A 15,446-nucleotide genomic window follows, 5' to 3' on the forward strand; every position below is an offset into this window, starting at 1 on the left:
TTTGACTAGTAGTAGTAGTAGTAGTAGCGCTATGCAACAATGTGTTACATATTTCGAAAAGGCAAGGGTATAAATTCTACAAAAATGTACAGTTAGCTCGATTACTATTATATATTTGTATCGTGCGAATTCATACAACTTTCGAGTGTATGCAACTGTGTTGAATCGAGAGGAACCCATAAATCATAGTGTGTGAGTAGGAGAATAATAATCATTGCAAGGAAATACAAGAAGTGATTGGCTTATAGTTGTTAAAATTATGTAAACTTCTGTGGCGGAGCGTCAATATAACTCTATTCTCACTGGCTTACTTAATTTAAAGGAATGAAGTATTTGAGAAAAATAGGTACTCACCGTCAAGTAGTAACCTAATACTGGGTAATCGCTGAACTGGTCTTATTAAAAGTTCTTGTAAACTTTGCCTGCCACACTCTGGTTTGGTCTGACAAATTTTCAAGAATGCATGAAATCTGCGAAAAAATAAGACACCGTATAGTTAAAAAATATAAAAGACATAACAATAATATTTGAGAAGACATGTTCGGTAAAGGGAGGGCTGTAAGTACCTAGGGTTCTCACGGTCGCACTGTTGCAGCATTTCCTTGGTGTTCTCGAAGAAGTTGACGAAGGGCGGGTACGCCTTGACCATGTCCGGCGTGTACTTGAGCATGAGGCGGCCGATGCTCACCTCCTCGCTCCAGTGCGCCTGCGTGTAACGCAGCTCCTCCAGCATTCCCCTACAACATAGTCAACAGACACGTCATGCTTGTTACACGACATACCCACATTACCACACATTGCAAGGTAGGTACTACGTAGGTACATAAAAAAACTCATGACAAACACCGGTCTAACGGGAGCATTTTAGGTTTGACGTCTAGGCGCCTATAAGCTCGTTTTTGGAAGCGTGTGTAGTGTGGGAGCGCATAGACCAAATGCGAAAATTGCCTGAGAATTGTTGAATGAGAATAAATGAAAAAGATTTGCAAGTAGGTAATGAAAAGCTGACGCTTTTAGTTGGAAGAAAAACTGCTTCATATGAAATCAATAAAATTTGAGTCGATACTTATTTAATTAATCACTTGCATTTTTGCCCCCGTCAAACCGGGGTATGCTCATGCCACTTGTATAGTCAACATCGAATATAATTGTTTACACTTTTGTAACTTACTTCGATATAATAAGGCGAAAAATAACATATCTGTACATATAACATGCATAATTCAGAAGGTCCAATTTTCTCTGGCGTCAAATAACGGTTTTCGTAAAATACAGTCTGTAACTTACTGGTGGAGTTCATATATGGGTGGTAAATTTCCAAATATAATTTTTAGTTCTGTATTGTTAAGCAATGCCAATTTGCCGTTGCTATTGTCCTCTTCAGCCATGTCCTCCAAAGGTTGCTTAAACATCTGAAAAGAAAAATGTATCAATTATAACATTTATAACATTATCTTTTTACCCGACTACGGCAAAGCAAAAAAACTGGTCAAGTGCGAGTGGGACTCGCGCACGAAGGTTCCGTACCATTACGCATAAAACGGCAAAAAAATCACGTTTGTTGTATGGGAGCCCCACTTATATATTTAAATTAATTTATTTTTAGCATTTGTTGTTATAGCGGCAACAGAAATACATCATCTGTGAATTTTAAACTGACAGACAGACGGACGGACGGACAGACAGACAGCGGAGGCTTCGTAATAGGGTCTCGTTTTTATCCTTTGGCTACGGAACCCTAAAATCCCTCTTTAATTAGTATAGCCTAATATCCTCTTTAACACATTCATTGCCAGCGACTCCCTAGGGGAGTTCACTGTTCGTAGCGACTACGCGCTACATACGGCAAATCCGTGGCTACGCGCTACGAGCGTAACCCGTAGCACTTACTGGCAATGAATGTGTTAATTAGATAGGGCCAGTCTAAAAAAACCCTAAGTTGTGTTTTATTGTCACTGTTAGACTTTTATACTAAAAACTACGCTTTATTTAGGAAATCGTGATTAGATTTACTGTTGATATACTCACAGTTACAATTGTATGCAAAATTCCAACATAATTGGATTCTGTTTGAAGAAGTTCCATAAACACTTGCTGCCTTGGGGACATTAGTTTGCGAACTACATTGTCAGGCACTTCAGATTCTGAGAAAAAAAATGAATCAATATGTCAATTGTATAGTATAAGTTAAGCATGAAATCTTAGCGTCAGGTACATAGCAAGTCTGAGAGAGCAACGTTAATTTAGGCCTGGCCTTCTGTTCACGGGGTACCTACTGCGTATAGCGACACATTATATCGGGAGGCAATTTCATAAGACCATGACGCTGTCTTAGTGATAGATTAGTGTACCTTCTAGCAACTGTTTGCTGTCGGGTGAGGGTGTGTAGTCGAGCAGCATGTTGCCGGAAAGGCTAAGCACCGTGTCGCTGAGCGACGAGCGTCGCTTCTGCAGCGCGGCATCCCCGCCGCGCAGCTTGCGCTTGCGCTGGCGCTGCAGGTGCGCCGGCGTGCTGCCCGCCGCGCCCACTGCGCCGCCCACCTCGTCCGCACCGCCGCCCGCGCCGCCGCTCGCACCGGCCACGCCACCGACCGACGACCTCCGAGACACTTCGTCCAGGTACTGCTCATAAACACATATTATAATCATATTTGTATATATAATGTAGAATAAATAAAAGTCAATCATAGTAAGCTATCTTACATCTTTGAAAAGGTAATCCCTTTCATCCTGCGCTTCTTCATTCTGTACTGAAGCCCAGAACCATTCGGCTTTGACAACGTGCACGCGCGGCGAACACTCCGGCGCGACAGCTGTGTTGTGTTCATCGACCACCTGGATAAGAATTAACAATATACTTCCACCATTACGTGATGTACCTACTCACACCAATGGGTAAATGTCATGAAAAACTTGTAATTTCCATTTTGTAATCCATCGCATGTAATAGCATCTTTTCGTGCACGCCCTTATTAAAATCAGCTAACCATACTAATGCCTAAGAAAACGTTGTTTACGAAGACTGCATGCATACGAGCGAAGAACATCCGAGTACGGGGGTATCTCGAACGGGTAGGTATGCGTGTTTGGCTATAATCTAAAATGAAAGCCATCAAATGTTTGTCTGCATGAAAAGCATGTCTAGTATTTAGTATTACTAAATTAAATGGGGTTAGTACCGGCAACGATATTCCATGGCATTGCGATATGGCGCGGACGTCACGTATGGGAGGCGTCGAGGCGAGCGGCAGCTGGTCGCGGAGGGGTCGACAAGTAAAGGAAGCGGGAGCGGGAGTGGAAACAGGAACCGGTAACGGCGCAGGACCGGAGCTGAAGGACGCGTGGGAGGAGACGCTCGCCGGGCGCAGCTCGGGTGCGCCACAGATGGAGTGCCTATGTGCGCGCAGCCCTACGCTCTGTGGCGTTTTAAATGTCACTGATTCGTCAAGCTCGTCGACATCTACGTCGTTTTTTACGTGGTTGGTCATGTCCGTGCTATCTATTGTGTCTACTTGGACAGGAGATATATCTAAGTTCATATCGTCGATATCTTTATTTGGTGTCGATACATAATTGACGAGGTCGCAAGCGCTTACTTCTACAGTATTTCGTTCAGGCCTTTTCTCATATTTCTTTTTTCTCTCACTCCTAAAAGATGCAGTGAATGACTTGACGCTCCTCCGTAACTTTGATGCTGATTTCACTGTTTTTGAACTGCGTATTGATGCGAACGAAATATCAAAGAAACCGGATTGCTTACTAGTGTTTATCGAGCAGATCGACGTGTTATCATCCTCTCTGATGGGGGATGAAGTGGACGCAATGAATTCGCCTGCAGGGTCAGTTGGTTTTACACTGTCCGGACTTACTGGTTCTATAGTAATGTCGCCTGTCGTTTTGGATACTGAGTCTTTTTTTGTACGTTTGAAAATCGTAGGTCGATTTTTAAACTTAAATGAATCTTTTATTTTAAGCCTCTTAATAGATTTCCAATGGCTATCTTCGCACTTATCCGGGGAAAGGTTGGCGTCGACGGGGCTCACTTGAAAGCTGGAATCTGTGGAATTTCGACTTCTCTTTTTCCCAGAACTGATTGTAGTTGTCGAATGCTGCAACTCTTTGCTTCCTATAGAAATAGGAAGTAAAAAAGCGGGTTCTTCTTTACAATCTAAATCACATAAACTCTTTGTAAGAGAAGAATGTAGAGACCCCGCCTCCGTGAGGCAATCTACTAGATTAAACATGTTAATTGACTTATTTCTAAACACCTCTCTCTTATCTTTGGCGTTCAATCTGAGGGCGCCTTGTATCGTTTGCGAGGCATGCTTGTTCTCTTTGTTCTGCATATGTGGCGAGGTATCGGAGTTAGTGTCGGCAGAGTCTACTCGATCGAGTGTGGTCGAGTAAGCGGCAGTGTCGGAGTCCGGACAGTCGCGGCCAGCTCGAAGCTGTGCGCGCGCGAGCTGCATGCGGCGCTCGGCCTCATCGGTCGGCTCGGCGCCCGGCTTGGTGGGCGTGCCACTGGCGCGCCGCCCCGACAGCCGCGCGGAAAGTCTACGGTAAATTGAGCTCTTCGGAGTACTCTGTGAGTTGGGTGATGCACGAGAGGGCTTCGAGGAAATGATAGGAGTACTGGGTTGGGGTGATAGGATAAGCGAACGACCGAAAGTCTCCCCATTGGCCATTACCTGAAACATGTGTGAAACACACCACGCAATGATGTAATGAAGCCATTCCAGTACAAACATGCACAAAAGTTGTATTATTATTGTTGAGATAGAGCAGTTAGACACAGGGAAGCAGTCACCTATATCCTTTTTAACAAGTTAGGTACTGTCCATAGATAAATAAGTAAGCTGACAGTGCTCACTCCATACAAACTCATTTATAATAAATATAAGCGAACTTTGCGATAACTTTTATATTTAAAAAGTTGAAACTTATTATTAATAATACGTTTTATCATACTTCCAATACAACTTACTATTTATTAAGTAAGGAAACTGATGTACATGAAGCGACCGCTCCGAGCTTACTTATTTCTGTATGGTACTATCTATCCGAAATGAAAAGCCCGCTTACTGAACAAATTTGAGTGCACATAAAACTATACATCTTTACTAGTGAAAGGACAAGAAACGTCACAATAATTATGTTATGTTTTTACCCAATGCGGTATTTTGAAGTAGGTGTGCAACTACGTGATAAGACAGGTATACAGTGATACTTATCTAAGTGTGCATTTAACAGCATTCTTGCCTGATGGAATAATTATTATGTTACTTTTTATGTTAGATGTATGTAGTAATTATCGAATAACTTATCACTTATTTAATTACACAAACGGGTCTACCGCGATATACTTTCATTGTTTTTACCTTAAATTCCGACGTTTCAGCTGAGTTGCACCGTCGTGCACGGAAAGACGGTTTGTGTAATTAAATAAGTGTACAAAACGCGAGTGTAAAGTGTTAACTTATTCACTTTTAATATTATCGGTTCAGTACACAGTTTGTAGCTGTGATATATTATTATGCTTACATGCCATTTCAAAATGTTATTTCTTTTTCGTCAATGACATGAACGACATTTTAAGAGTAACATGAGCGGTGTTCGTTGCAAACTGTTCAACGCCTTATACCGAACACATAGGCAGTGTACAATAAATAAGGATTATTTACCATCAGGCAACAAGTCTTGCATCGGCCATAAAAACAAGATTGCAAAGCATTACAATAATAGGTGATGAACATAATGAAAGCAAACAATGGGTCGACTTCGCGGCGTGCGGAATGGTTCGAGGTGGGTACACTCACAACTATAAGTATTAAGATCATGCAATCCCGTCGATGGTATAATGGAAATCGAAAGTATACTTAATTAAAGTAAATTTCCAAGCAAAAGTCGATCTATAAATATAAGTGACGTAAGCGCCATTGATTATGTCATTATTAGATAATGTTACATTAGTTTTTAGTTATGTGTATATCTAGAATTAAGGCAGTTTATGACGAAAACGAGCATTTAAAAAACTAAAGGTAAGTATGCCAATCACAAAAGTATAGATTAAAGAAATTCGGTCTCATTTTTGTGTCAATTTATGTATTCGTCTCGTTCTATGTATGGTAAAAGACTTCGCATTTATATTTGTGAGATCTTCATATTACGTGCATCGTTATCATTATTTTAGTACGAGTATTCCCATGTGTGGCCGTTTCTTTCCCTTTGGTCAGTTACCAGCTTCTACTGATCACATTAAAATACGTCTCGTTCAATTGTAGTAGTCATTTCCTAAACGTCATTTATATGCTTCAAAAGCCTTGCTGCCACAATAATAATTAAAAGTTAAGGTTTTTCGCAAGATCTACGTTTAGGGCAGGAAGTGTAGTTAGTGCGGAAGCTAAGAGCGATGAATATTGTACGACATAGTAACAATGTAAACTTTCGTGGGTCGAGGTGAATTCTACTTTTATCAATTTTAAAACGAGATAAAAACTAATAATGTTATTATAAGTTATTATATAATGAAATCACGAGAGTATTAACAGCGGAGCAGCGATTCATAAAATATGAGACGAATGCAGAAATTGACTATAACACTAATTCCTAATAAGAGCATTATCATTAAATCATTATGTATTATTTTTTATTATTCATTTGTTTCCTAGTTTTCGAAGTCTACAATCCCTCACTAACTACAAAGGTTCTTTTGAGCCAATTGTTGACAGGTAGAGGCAGTCTCAAGGCATTGTGTCCGCCATCTTCTCAATTTCGTATCGTGCAATAGTACACAAAAATAAACATCCTATGCTATGCTACGAGATTTGTGTAACTATCACTTGTTAACTGACCAACATTGTAAACCTTATTACCAAGATGTAAGGTTCGTTGATGGTCAGTTATGAGCAGGGCCCATACATTACATGCCGTTGACGCAAAAATTACGTAACTTTACATACAGGGAGCTTTTTTATAACACTACAAATTGAGATAACTAATCTATTGACGCTTAGAAAAATAAGTACTTTTTATGTAAAATACACTGTTAAAAATCTAAAATATGTATTATTTAATAAACTAACAATCCATTATTTAAGTGACAGTAACATAAAAGTCAGTTGGACGTTCTTTACTGATTATTTTAGTATCAATATCGGTTAACTAAAGAGGTTGACAAATTGATTAATTGTTACGAAAAGACTAAATGGAATTTGGAATCATACTCTATGCAGCGTGACTAGGGAATGCAATCTCGATCTCGCAATTTCGAGATCTCGCATTTACTTAATATATTTTGCACAAAACAAATAAAATGTACAAACGGCGGATGCATTGCCAAAATGCATCCTCTACCAGTCAATATTCTCTAATGTCTTCTTCCCATGTTGTAATCATTCAAAGTTCCAAAACCTAAGTAAAGAATACAACCTTATTGTTGTTGTTCTAATGAGGTTAAGAATTGCTAATCGGTCACTAGGTACAGTGGACTCTAAGGGGAAAACGTTCTTTTGACAGATAAGGCCCAGGTTTATCTTTTACACCATTTTAAAAATATGCCACTATAAAGCATCTCAGAACGTAATTTAGCGCTTCCGCTTTTTTTTATTAATACCCTCGCATTTGAATTACTTAGCTTCTGTCATCTGAGCCTCTACCATCAGTTTTAACATTGACATAACGCTCACGTCTACGTAATTTACTTTCTGTACATCTCGCTTGCACTATTGCTCGCATATGCGAGTACGAGCGAGATGCATAGAAAGTAAGTTACGTAAACGTGAGCGTTATGTCAATGTCAAAACTGGTGGTAGCCGTACGTCTGTCAATGGAACATTGTCCCAAGGACGACGGAGGGTTAAGTATTTTGATTAGGGACACGTTAACTGGTCTTTAACTGCACAAATATATAGGACTCGTTGGAGATATAGTGGTGGTGTTACTTACGACGTGCGTGCAGTCGGGGTCGTCGAGCGGGCAGGCGGCGCCGCCGTTACTGGCGAGCACGTCGCCCATGTGCTGCGTCTCGTCCTCGGGGAACCCCACGAAGCACACGCGCGCGCCCGCGAACACTTTCAATTTGTGCTCCTTCTGGAAATGTTTTTTTTAATCATTAGCATAGGCTTCATCAACGCTACGACCGCCGTTGGCCGACGAAGCCTGAAATCGTGAGTTGGCACTCCGGCTCGTGCAACTATTACTTACAAAATATAGATACTCACAAGTTACGTACAAAATATTGTTTGATATTTTGACAGATGCTTCCCGTAAAGGAAAGTATAGTGAGAAAACTGAACTAATTTCATCTTTGGAGCTCTTAGGAAACTATTTAGTTCTGAAAGGGGGATATAAATATGAAATATAGGTGTATTTTGTAAGCCGCTACTAGATTAAGTACTCAAAATCGAATAAAAATATTTTTAAGAGGGGCACTTCATACTAGTTCATACATGTAAATGTAACTGATTGTCACCGGGGTTTTCACTAATAATGTAAAACATGGAAGATATTTCGATTAGTTGAAATTGCCCCCCTGCACCTTAGGGTCATTGCGTCAGTTTACCGTCCAGTGCCTGTTTCCGTCCTCTTGGCGTAGTTGCTACAAATAATTGCTTACCTATCATTTAAATATATATAAATTATCCGCACATCTTGAATATTCAGGGTGGCTAAAAAATAACTACATTCCCGTTGCCAGGGAGGTTTGGGATACTGAGCAACTTTTACTGTGTAACCAACCCCGAAATCGCGAAAAAAATATTAGCTGTTACATTTTGGCTGGTCCATTTTCTATGGGAGGGTATTTTTTTATTTCGCGATTTCGGGATTGGTCCCATAGTAAAAGTTGCTCAGTATAATCCCAAAACCTCCCTGGCAACGGGAATGCAGTTATTTTTTAGCCACCGTGTATATGCATATACTCGTATTCAAATTATACGCAATTCTGTAGCAACTAAAAGTTGCCTCCAGAATCTTGCGAACTAAACTGACAGGTCAATGTACACAAATGATACCACAGTTTGGCCAGTGCTGTTCATATTGATATTTTCAAAAAAGTTTGAATTAGAGAATATCGCGAGAATTCACCGCTAGGGGTGCTACTGTTGCGCGGTCAATTAAAATGTATCGTTAAGTAATTTTCTTAAGTAATTTTAGAAATGTTACTAGGTATTTCGAAAATTGTGTAATTTTATAGTAATAGAGACAAGGATATTGGATAAACATATTGTAATTAAATAAATATTTTATTTTATTTGTTTTATTTGTTAGGAAAACTTAGAGCTAGAGTAACAAGATAGGTGATAACATAGAAACAGTGATTTTGGCGCAAAATATAAAAGATCAGCCCAGACGGGGAAATATTTCGTACAATGTGATTAATTTCTCATTTAATTTGTGTGGTGTGGACGCAAAAATTAAATCGTCTCAGCCCAACTAGCAAATCTATGTGCTATAAAAGTCGAGAGCACGTTTTTATTTTCGCTTTTTGGTGCTATAAACGGTGTAAAAACAGTCGAGTAAAAGTCCTGTAAGCGTTTACTCAACGCGAAAAGGCGCACTTATACAGACTAAAAGTGTTATAAAAATCGAGTAAGCGCTGTATAAGAAGCAAATCGATGCTGTAAGAGTTGAGTAAAAGTGGATAAAAGCACTTCTAGTGTTTGAATAGTAACGATAGTGCTTTTACTCGACTATTTGTTCTGTAAACATTAGCAATTTACTATTACTCAGTAAAAGTGTTCTATAAAAGCAGCCGCACTGCTTTTTCTCAGCAAAAATGTTTCGTAAAGGTAGCCGGATTGCTTTTACTCGGCATTTTAAATGTGTAAGAGTGCAGTAAATGCTTTTATTCAACTAATATGTGCTAAAAACGATCTCAGGTAAGTTATTATATGATTAAGTTTGAGGCCTAATCGTCTTCGCGTGTCTAATAAAACAAAAAGGTAATTAAGTATTTTTTACTGCTGTCATCCATGACATTTATTTTACCGTGATTGTGTACATAAGTTTTTACTGTCTGTAAGTACATGTAATACAGTAAAACCCAGCGCGAAAAATACTTTATTGATAAAACCAAAGGCACTTCATATATATTCATGGGCCGCCTATTTTCTTAAATTTCAATAAAAAAATATTAATAAAAGTAAGTAAAAATTTGCTTACACGATCTAGTTTCTGTTATATCTCATTAATTCGACTATAAATCGAGTAACTGCGTTTACTGCTACACTTATAGCACATGATGTCGCCATGTTTATGGATTTATAGTCCGATGGCCGACTGCATGAAACCCTACCTGATAAAAAAATCGAAAAATCCTACTCTGTAGGGGTAGCTGACTTTTAGCAGCTTCAACTGCTCTTGGTCGGCCGTGGCTTAACTTGGCAAATTTTGCGCAAATGGCAAAAAAGTGGTACAAATATTCATCAAAAAAACAAAAGTGGTCAGCTACATCCTGTGTTGGCGGGTTCCTGTGTCCGACCGAATTTGTGGTACCAAGTGAGCTACAATTTACCTCATCGAAAAATAGAATGTCACTTGTATGGTAGGATAGCTGCCATTGACTTTTTTTTTAATGCGGACGGACTGAAAACGCTGTCAGGCTAAGGTGAGGCCGACCAAGACATATGTCAACAAATTTAATGTAGGTATTACAATCAGTTGTTTTGATTATATTTTTCGATGAGGTAAATTGTAGCTGTCACGTGGTGCCACAAATTCGGTCGGACACAAGAACCTGCCAACACAGGATGTAGCTGACCAGTTTTGTTTTGCTGTCCTCAAAGGCAGCTATCCTACCATGCAAGTTTCATTCTATTATACGATGGGTTTTTTTTTATGAATTTTTGTGCCACTATTTTGCCATTAGCGCAAAATTTACCAAATTTAACCGCGGCCGACCAAGAACAGTTGATGCTACTAAAAGTCAGCTACCCCTACAGAGTAGGATTATTCTATTTTTTTGTCAGGTAGGGTTTCATGCAGTTGGCCACCGGACTATATTGAAACGTCGACATGGCTGACTTGTGCTGTTAATGTAGTTCAAAACTCTTTAAAATTACTCTAAGCTGAATACATTTTGAATAAAACCTGTAAATACACTTCAGCTCCTATAACAGCGGTTTGAACCCCATTACCCGAATTATGATATAAGCGCGCTGTTACAGCAGCATTGTTGCCAAATGGTTATTTGATTGCTTTTAATAGGCTTTTATAGCAACAGAGAAGAGAGTTGAGTAACAGTTGTATTAAAGCGCCTTATTCAGACAATTAGCTAATCTATAGCTGTTATATGATTTTAATAGAACAATTATGCTGAATAAAAGTGATTTAGTAGCGCTAACTCAGCATTTATTAAAAGGTGGAATAAAAGTGCTAAAAGATAGTGCTATAAACGTTTATACGACATGATTATAGCACTAATTAGCGAAAATTGCTAAATAGTCGAGTTAACCGCTATTATACGATATATTGGTGCTTCAACAACCGTAACTCGGCTGTTATACGATTACAGGCTGAGTAAATCAATTCTTACACGACTATTTTGCTAGTTGGGAGAGTGATCCCTATTGCTTCGATTGTAAAGACCAGTCCCTAAACTGGACCATCAAGTTGACAATTAGGTCAGAATTTCAATAATTATAGATCAATCTCACCTACCGGCTACACGTACAAAATTAAATCACTAATTTTAGATTTATGTCGACAACCGAGTTCTTGAAATAAACAACTTGCCCCCAAATCTGCATACTAACATTGAAATTGGTCAATTTCGCATCCGCACCTCCTGATTTGATCGGTAACGTCACAATCTTACAATCGAATCAACCACTTTTCTCGTCACATTCATATAAATCGAAATCGTTTTAGACCCCTAAACAATTATCACATGGGTAGTAAGTGCAATATCTTACTTATCGATATCATTTTATTGACATATACTCGTGACTATTTTTTCTTTGCTATTCCTGGTATCAAATTTATTTGTCAAACTCATGTCAATTTAGTTCGCGAGATTCTGGAGGCGACCTTACGCCAAGTGGACGGAAACAGGCACTGGACGGTAAACTGACGCAATGACCCTATATTAGTAACCTGGGTAGTCAATGTATGCGAATAGTCTAAGGGCCACTTGCACCATCCCACTAAACCGGGGTTAACACATTCACTGCCCCCGACGCACATGTGCGTCCACCGTCATACAAGTTTGTTCCTAGGCCACGCCCCTGGCAGTGAATGCGTTAAGCAGTTAAACCGTTAACCCAGTGTCAAATTGTACTAGTAACCCTGGTAACTCCAGGTTTAAACATTTAACCCCGGCTTAGTGAATGGTGCAAGTGGCGCTAAGCAGCACTGGTGTTTGTCACCTCACCAGCTTTGGGCTTGTACTGAAACATAATGAAAGCATTTCTACAAATGCAAGGAAAATTCGATCATAAAAGGTGAATTAAAAACTCGGCTATTAGGTTATGGTCAGATGCCTTTACATACACTCGGGTGCAAAGAAATCGGACCACCCGAGCATATTTAACATTTTTTTGATTTCTGTAAAAACTGTAAGCTCGATCATGATAATTTAAATCCCAAGTGATAGATAATTTTCTGCCCTATCAAATGACACCGATTTGTAAGGGTGGGGATGGATATCACCCCCCTCCAACTGCCTCATTAACGCATACACTAATTGACCACTTATCATTAAATTTAAAACCAGGAATTATCATTATATATGCATCATCCGTGATTGATACGTCTTCCTGAATACTGCTACTATCGATTATATCTAAGAAAGCTGAAGTAAAATGGAAACTACCCCGACTGAAGCCGGCCAAGCAGTTTCCCTGTTGCAGAGAGGGCTTAGTCACCATTAAGTGGCTCGACAACTGAACCGTGTTCAATGTGTCTTCCAGAGGTTTTGCCAAGATCAGACATTCTCCAAAAGATCCGGAACAGGCAGAACTCGCAGTTCTACAGAGAGAGATGACCGTTTCACCGCTGTTTCCTCGCTAAGAAATCGTCGACTGAATGCTGTTCCGCTTCAGCAGAAGCACCTAAAGACCCGGAATGTGTCTATCAGCTGATAAACTCTTAGAAGACGACTAAAGCAGAATGAGTGAACAGCCCACAGACCTGCAAAAGGCCCAAAACTCACCACAATACACATTGGAGCACGCCGCATCTTCGCTCACGAACATGAAGATTGGACCCTTCAGCAATGGAGCCCCATATTTTACGAAATCCCAAGATAACGCTCGGCCGCAGACAGCCTGGATCACTATGGGGTACCTGGAGGAGGTCCGCATCAGCGTTATGGTGTGACCAGCCGGGAGTGGTGACCTAAACTCGATCAAGCACATTTGTGACGACCTGAAAAGAAGAACCTGGGCCAGAAATCCCGCCCCTGAAACCATATTGGATCTTAGAAATGCGATCGAAGAAGAATGGGCATCCCTCAAGATACTGTGAAAAAAATAATAAGGTTGATGAAAAACCTTATGAAAGCCTATCGGAGGCAATACAGGTAATACACAATATTGGAAACATGAAATTTGTTTTCTTTTTTCCTTAGAAACACAATTTTCCCAGTAGGCATAAGTTATTCCAGTACGCATTTTTAGGGCCGTAACGTTTTAAGCCCTGAAAATCTGAAAGTATTGAAAGAAAACTTTTGAAAAGCACATCAATTTATAGAGGAAAAGCCGACCTTTCATAAGGTATATAATATGACACGGTCAGGTTTACAGTTTTTACAGAAATCGAAAAAATGAGTATAATGCTTGAAGTGGTCCGGTTTCTTTGCACCCGAGTGTAGTTTACCAAGGAAGTGTCTTTGGTGCAGTGCAGAGGCACTGCCCTCGTCTATCAAACCTAGCCTTGCTCTAATTTGCCCACCTACTTACATCATTATATGCATGAGCCATATGTGGGTCAATCACTTTTCTGTTTATTGTAAGGTGTTCTAGGTCGCTCTTGAAGCACTTTAACCTCGTAAGGCCCACAGTCCTACCCATAGTACTAATAGTACAGTAATTTTATACATTTTGCGTTTGCGTCAAATCCGGTAGTTCTGATTTTTTGCAGACTTGTTTATGATGTTGGGCCAATGAATAATCCAAGTTTGAGACCTCGAGCGCCGAACGCAACTTTATCAAAAATCTAAAAAACCGCGAAAATTTTAGATTTTTTTTAGATTTGGGCAATTATAACCCTAAAGGATTCGTTTTTGACAGTATCTTCTCAAGACGTTTTTAAAGTAGACTAAATTTGCAACAATACGAGACTAGAATTGTCTCTGTAGATCTAGGAGATTGCGAGATATAGCCTTTCAAAATTTATATTTTTGAAGTGAAAACTTCTTTAGCGGCGCTGTGCACTTTTTGAGGTGGGGAAAAAATGATAAACTCGAGACAGCGTAAGGCGTAACGCGTAAGGCGTCTCTCCTCTCTTTCTACCGCGCGGCGAAAATGTATGCCTGAGCCTGCTGTTTCATTTATGCGGCGCAGTGCGCTTGCGTGATGTGTGACGGACAATGTCATTGATTTTTTTATTTAAATGCCATCTAGTGAGATTCCCTCAAACTGGTATATACCTAACTGTAGTACCAGTAGTACTTACAGAGATGTGCTTAGGGGTTTCAAGTAATGCGACGATACAACGCTAGATGGCGTTCACATCAATTACACATAGTGCTGCAGACATTTTGCACTATATGTTATTAATATTTTGAGTTACAATGTCGTTGAGTTTTCACTTCTGCCGGCACTCCCGGAGTGCAACCCGTTGTTTTTTTTTAATTGAATACGTAGGCTAAGTGAGTGCAGTGAGTATGCACTTTTGTCTCAGGGGATGCTGCTGTGCACGATGGTTCCTAAGGTCAAACAAAGCTGATTTCGCCCGGTAGCCACGAGATTGTACAGTCACCTGCAATAATATGTTACACAACGAAGGCCACAAAAATATCTGACACGATCTTATTTGTAGAGCCATAAGAGCGTGTCACATATTTTTGCGGCCTTCGAAGAGTAACATATTATTGCAGGTGACTGTACCGTGCCTATCACCCAAAAATGGAGGGGAAAGGGTCGGGGTCCCCAGGTCCAATCTATGCTATATTTCTTCCTGCTCTTAGCAACTAGGGCAATATCTGTATATAATTATCATATAATTTAGGGATTCCTTATTCTATAAAGTATCACTTCACAGCAGGCAGGCATACATTCTTTTGGAAAAATATGTAGCGGATTGAGTAACGATTTCCATATAAATGTATAATTATGGCCAAAGTCAAAAGTTAAAAATGTACAACAAAACACTTGGCGTTTCAAAAGTATGAATATAATATTATCATCCCTAAATTATATGAAAATTAGTACATTATTGTCGAGGCTCGGAAGTAGCTACTTGCAGGCTGAGGATTCGTTTTAAACGGACGACCTTGGGAGTCCGTT

General features: G+C 39.7%; 1 protein-coding gene across 6 annotated transcripts in view; it reads right to left on the minus strand.

The window, feature by feature from the left end:
- The window catches only part of LOC134804563 (protein ECT2), an 86,883-nt gene that overhangs the window by 10,488 nt on the left and 60,949 nt on the right, over positions 1-15,446 (minus strand). For 5 of the 6 annotated variants that reach the window (XM_063777663.1, XM_063777666.1, XM_063777664.1 and 2 more), the window contains 8 exons: positions 7,945-8,088; positions 3,180-4,688; positions 2,704-2,835; positions 2,352-2,622; positions 2,029-2,144; positions 1,288-1,412; positions 567-737; positions 355-470 (listed from right to left, as the gene is read on the minus strand). In XM_063777663.1, coding sequence (XP_063633733.1) covers positions 355-470; positions 567-737; positions 1,288-1,412; positions 2,029-2,144; positions 2,352-2,622; positions 2,704-2,835; positions 3,180-4,688; positions 7,945-8,088 — 2,584 coding nt within the window. The remainder of the gene's footprint in view (positions 1-354; positions 471-566; positions 738-1,287; positions 1,413-2,028; positions 2,145-2,351; positions 2,623-2,703; positions 2,836-3,179; positions 4,689-7,944; positions 8,089-15,446) is intronic. The other variant, XM_063777669.1, reaches the window with a different exon arrangement.

The sequence above is a fragment of the Cydia splendana genome, chromosome Z (genome assembly GCF_910591565.1).
Source record: "Cydia splendana chromosome Z, ilCydSple1.2, whole genome shotgun sequence".
Taxonomy (NCBI): Eukaryota; Metazoa; Arthropoda; class Insecta; order Lepidoptera; family Tortricidae; genus Cydia; species Cydia splendana.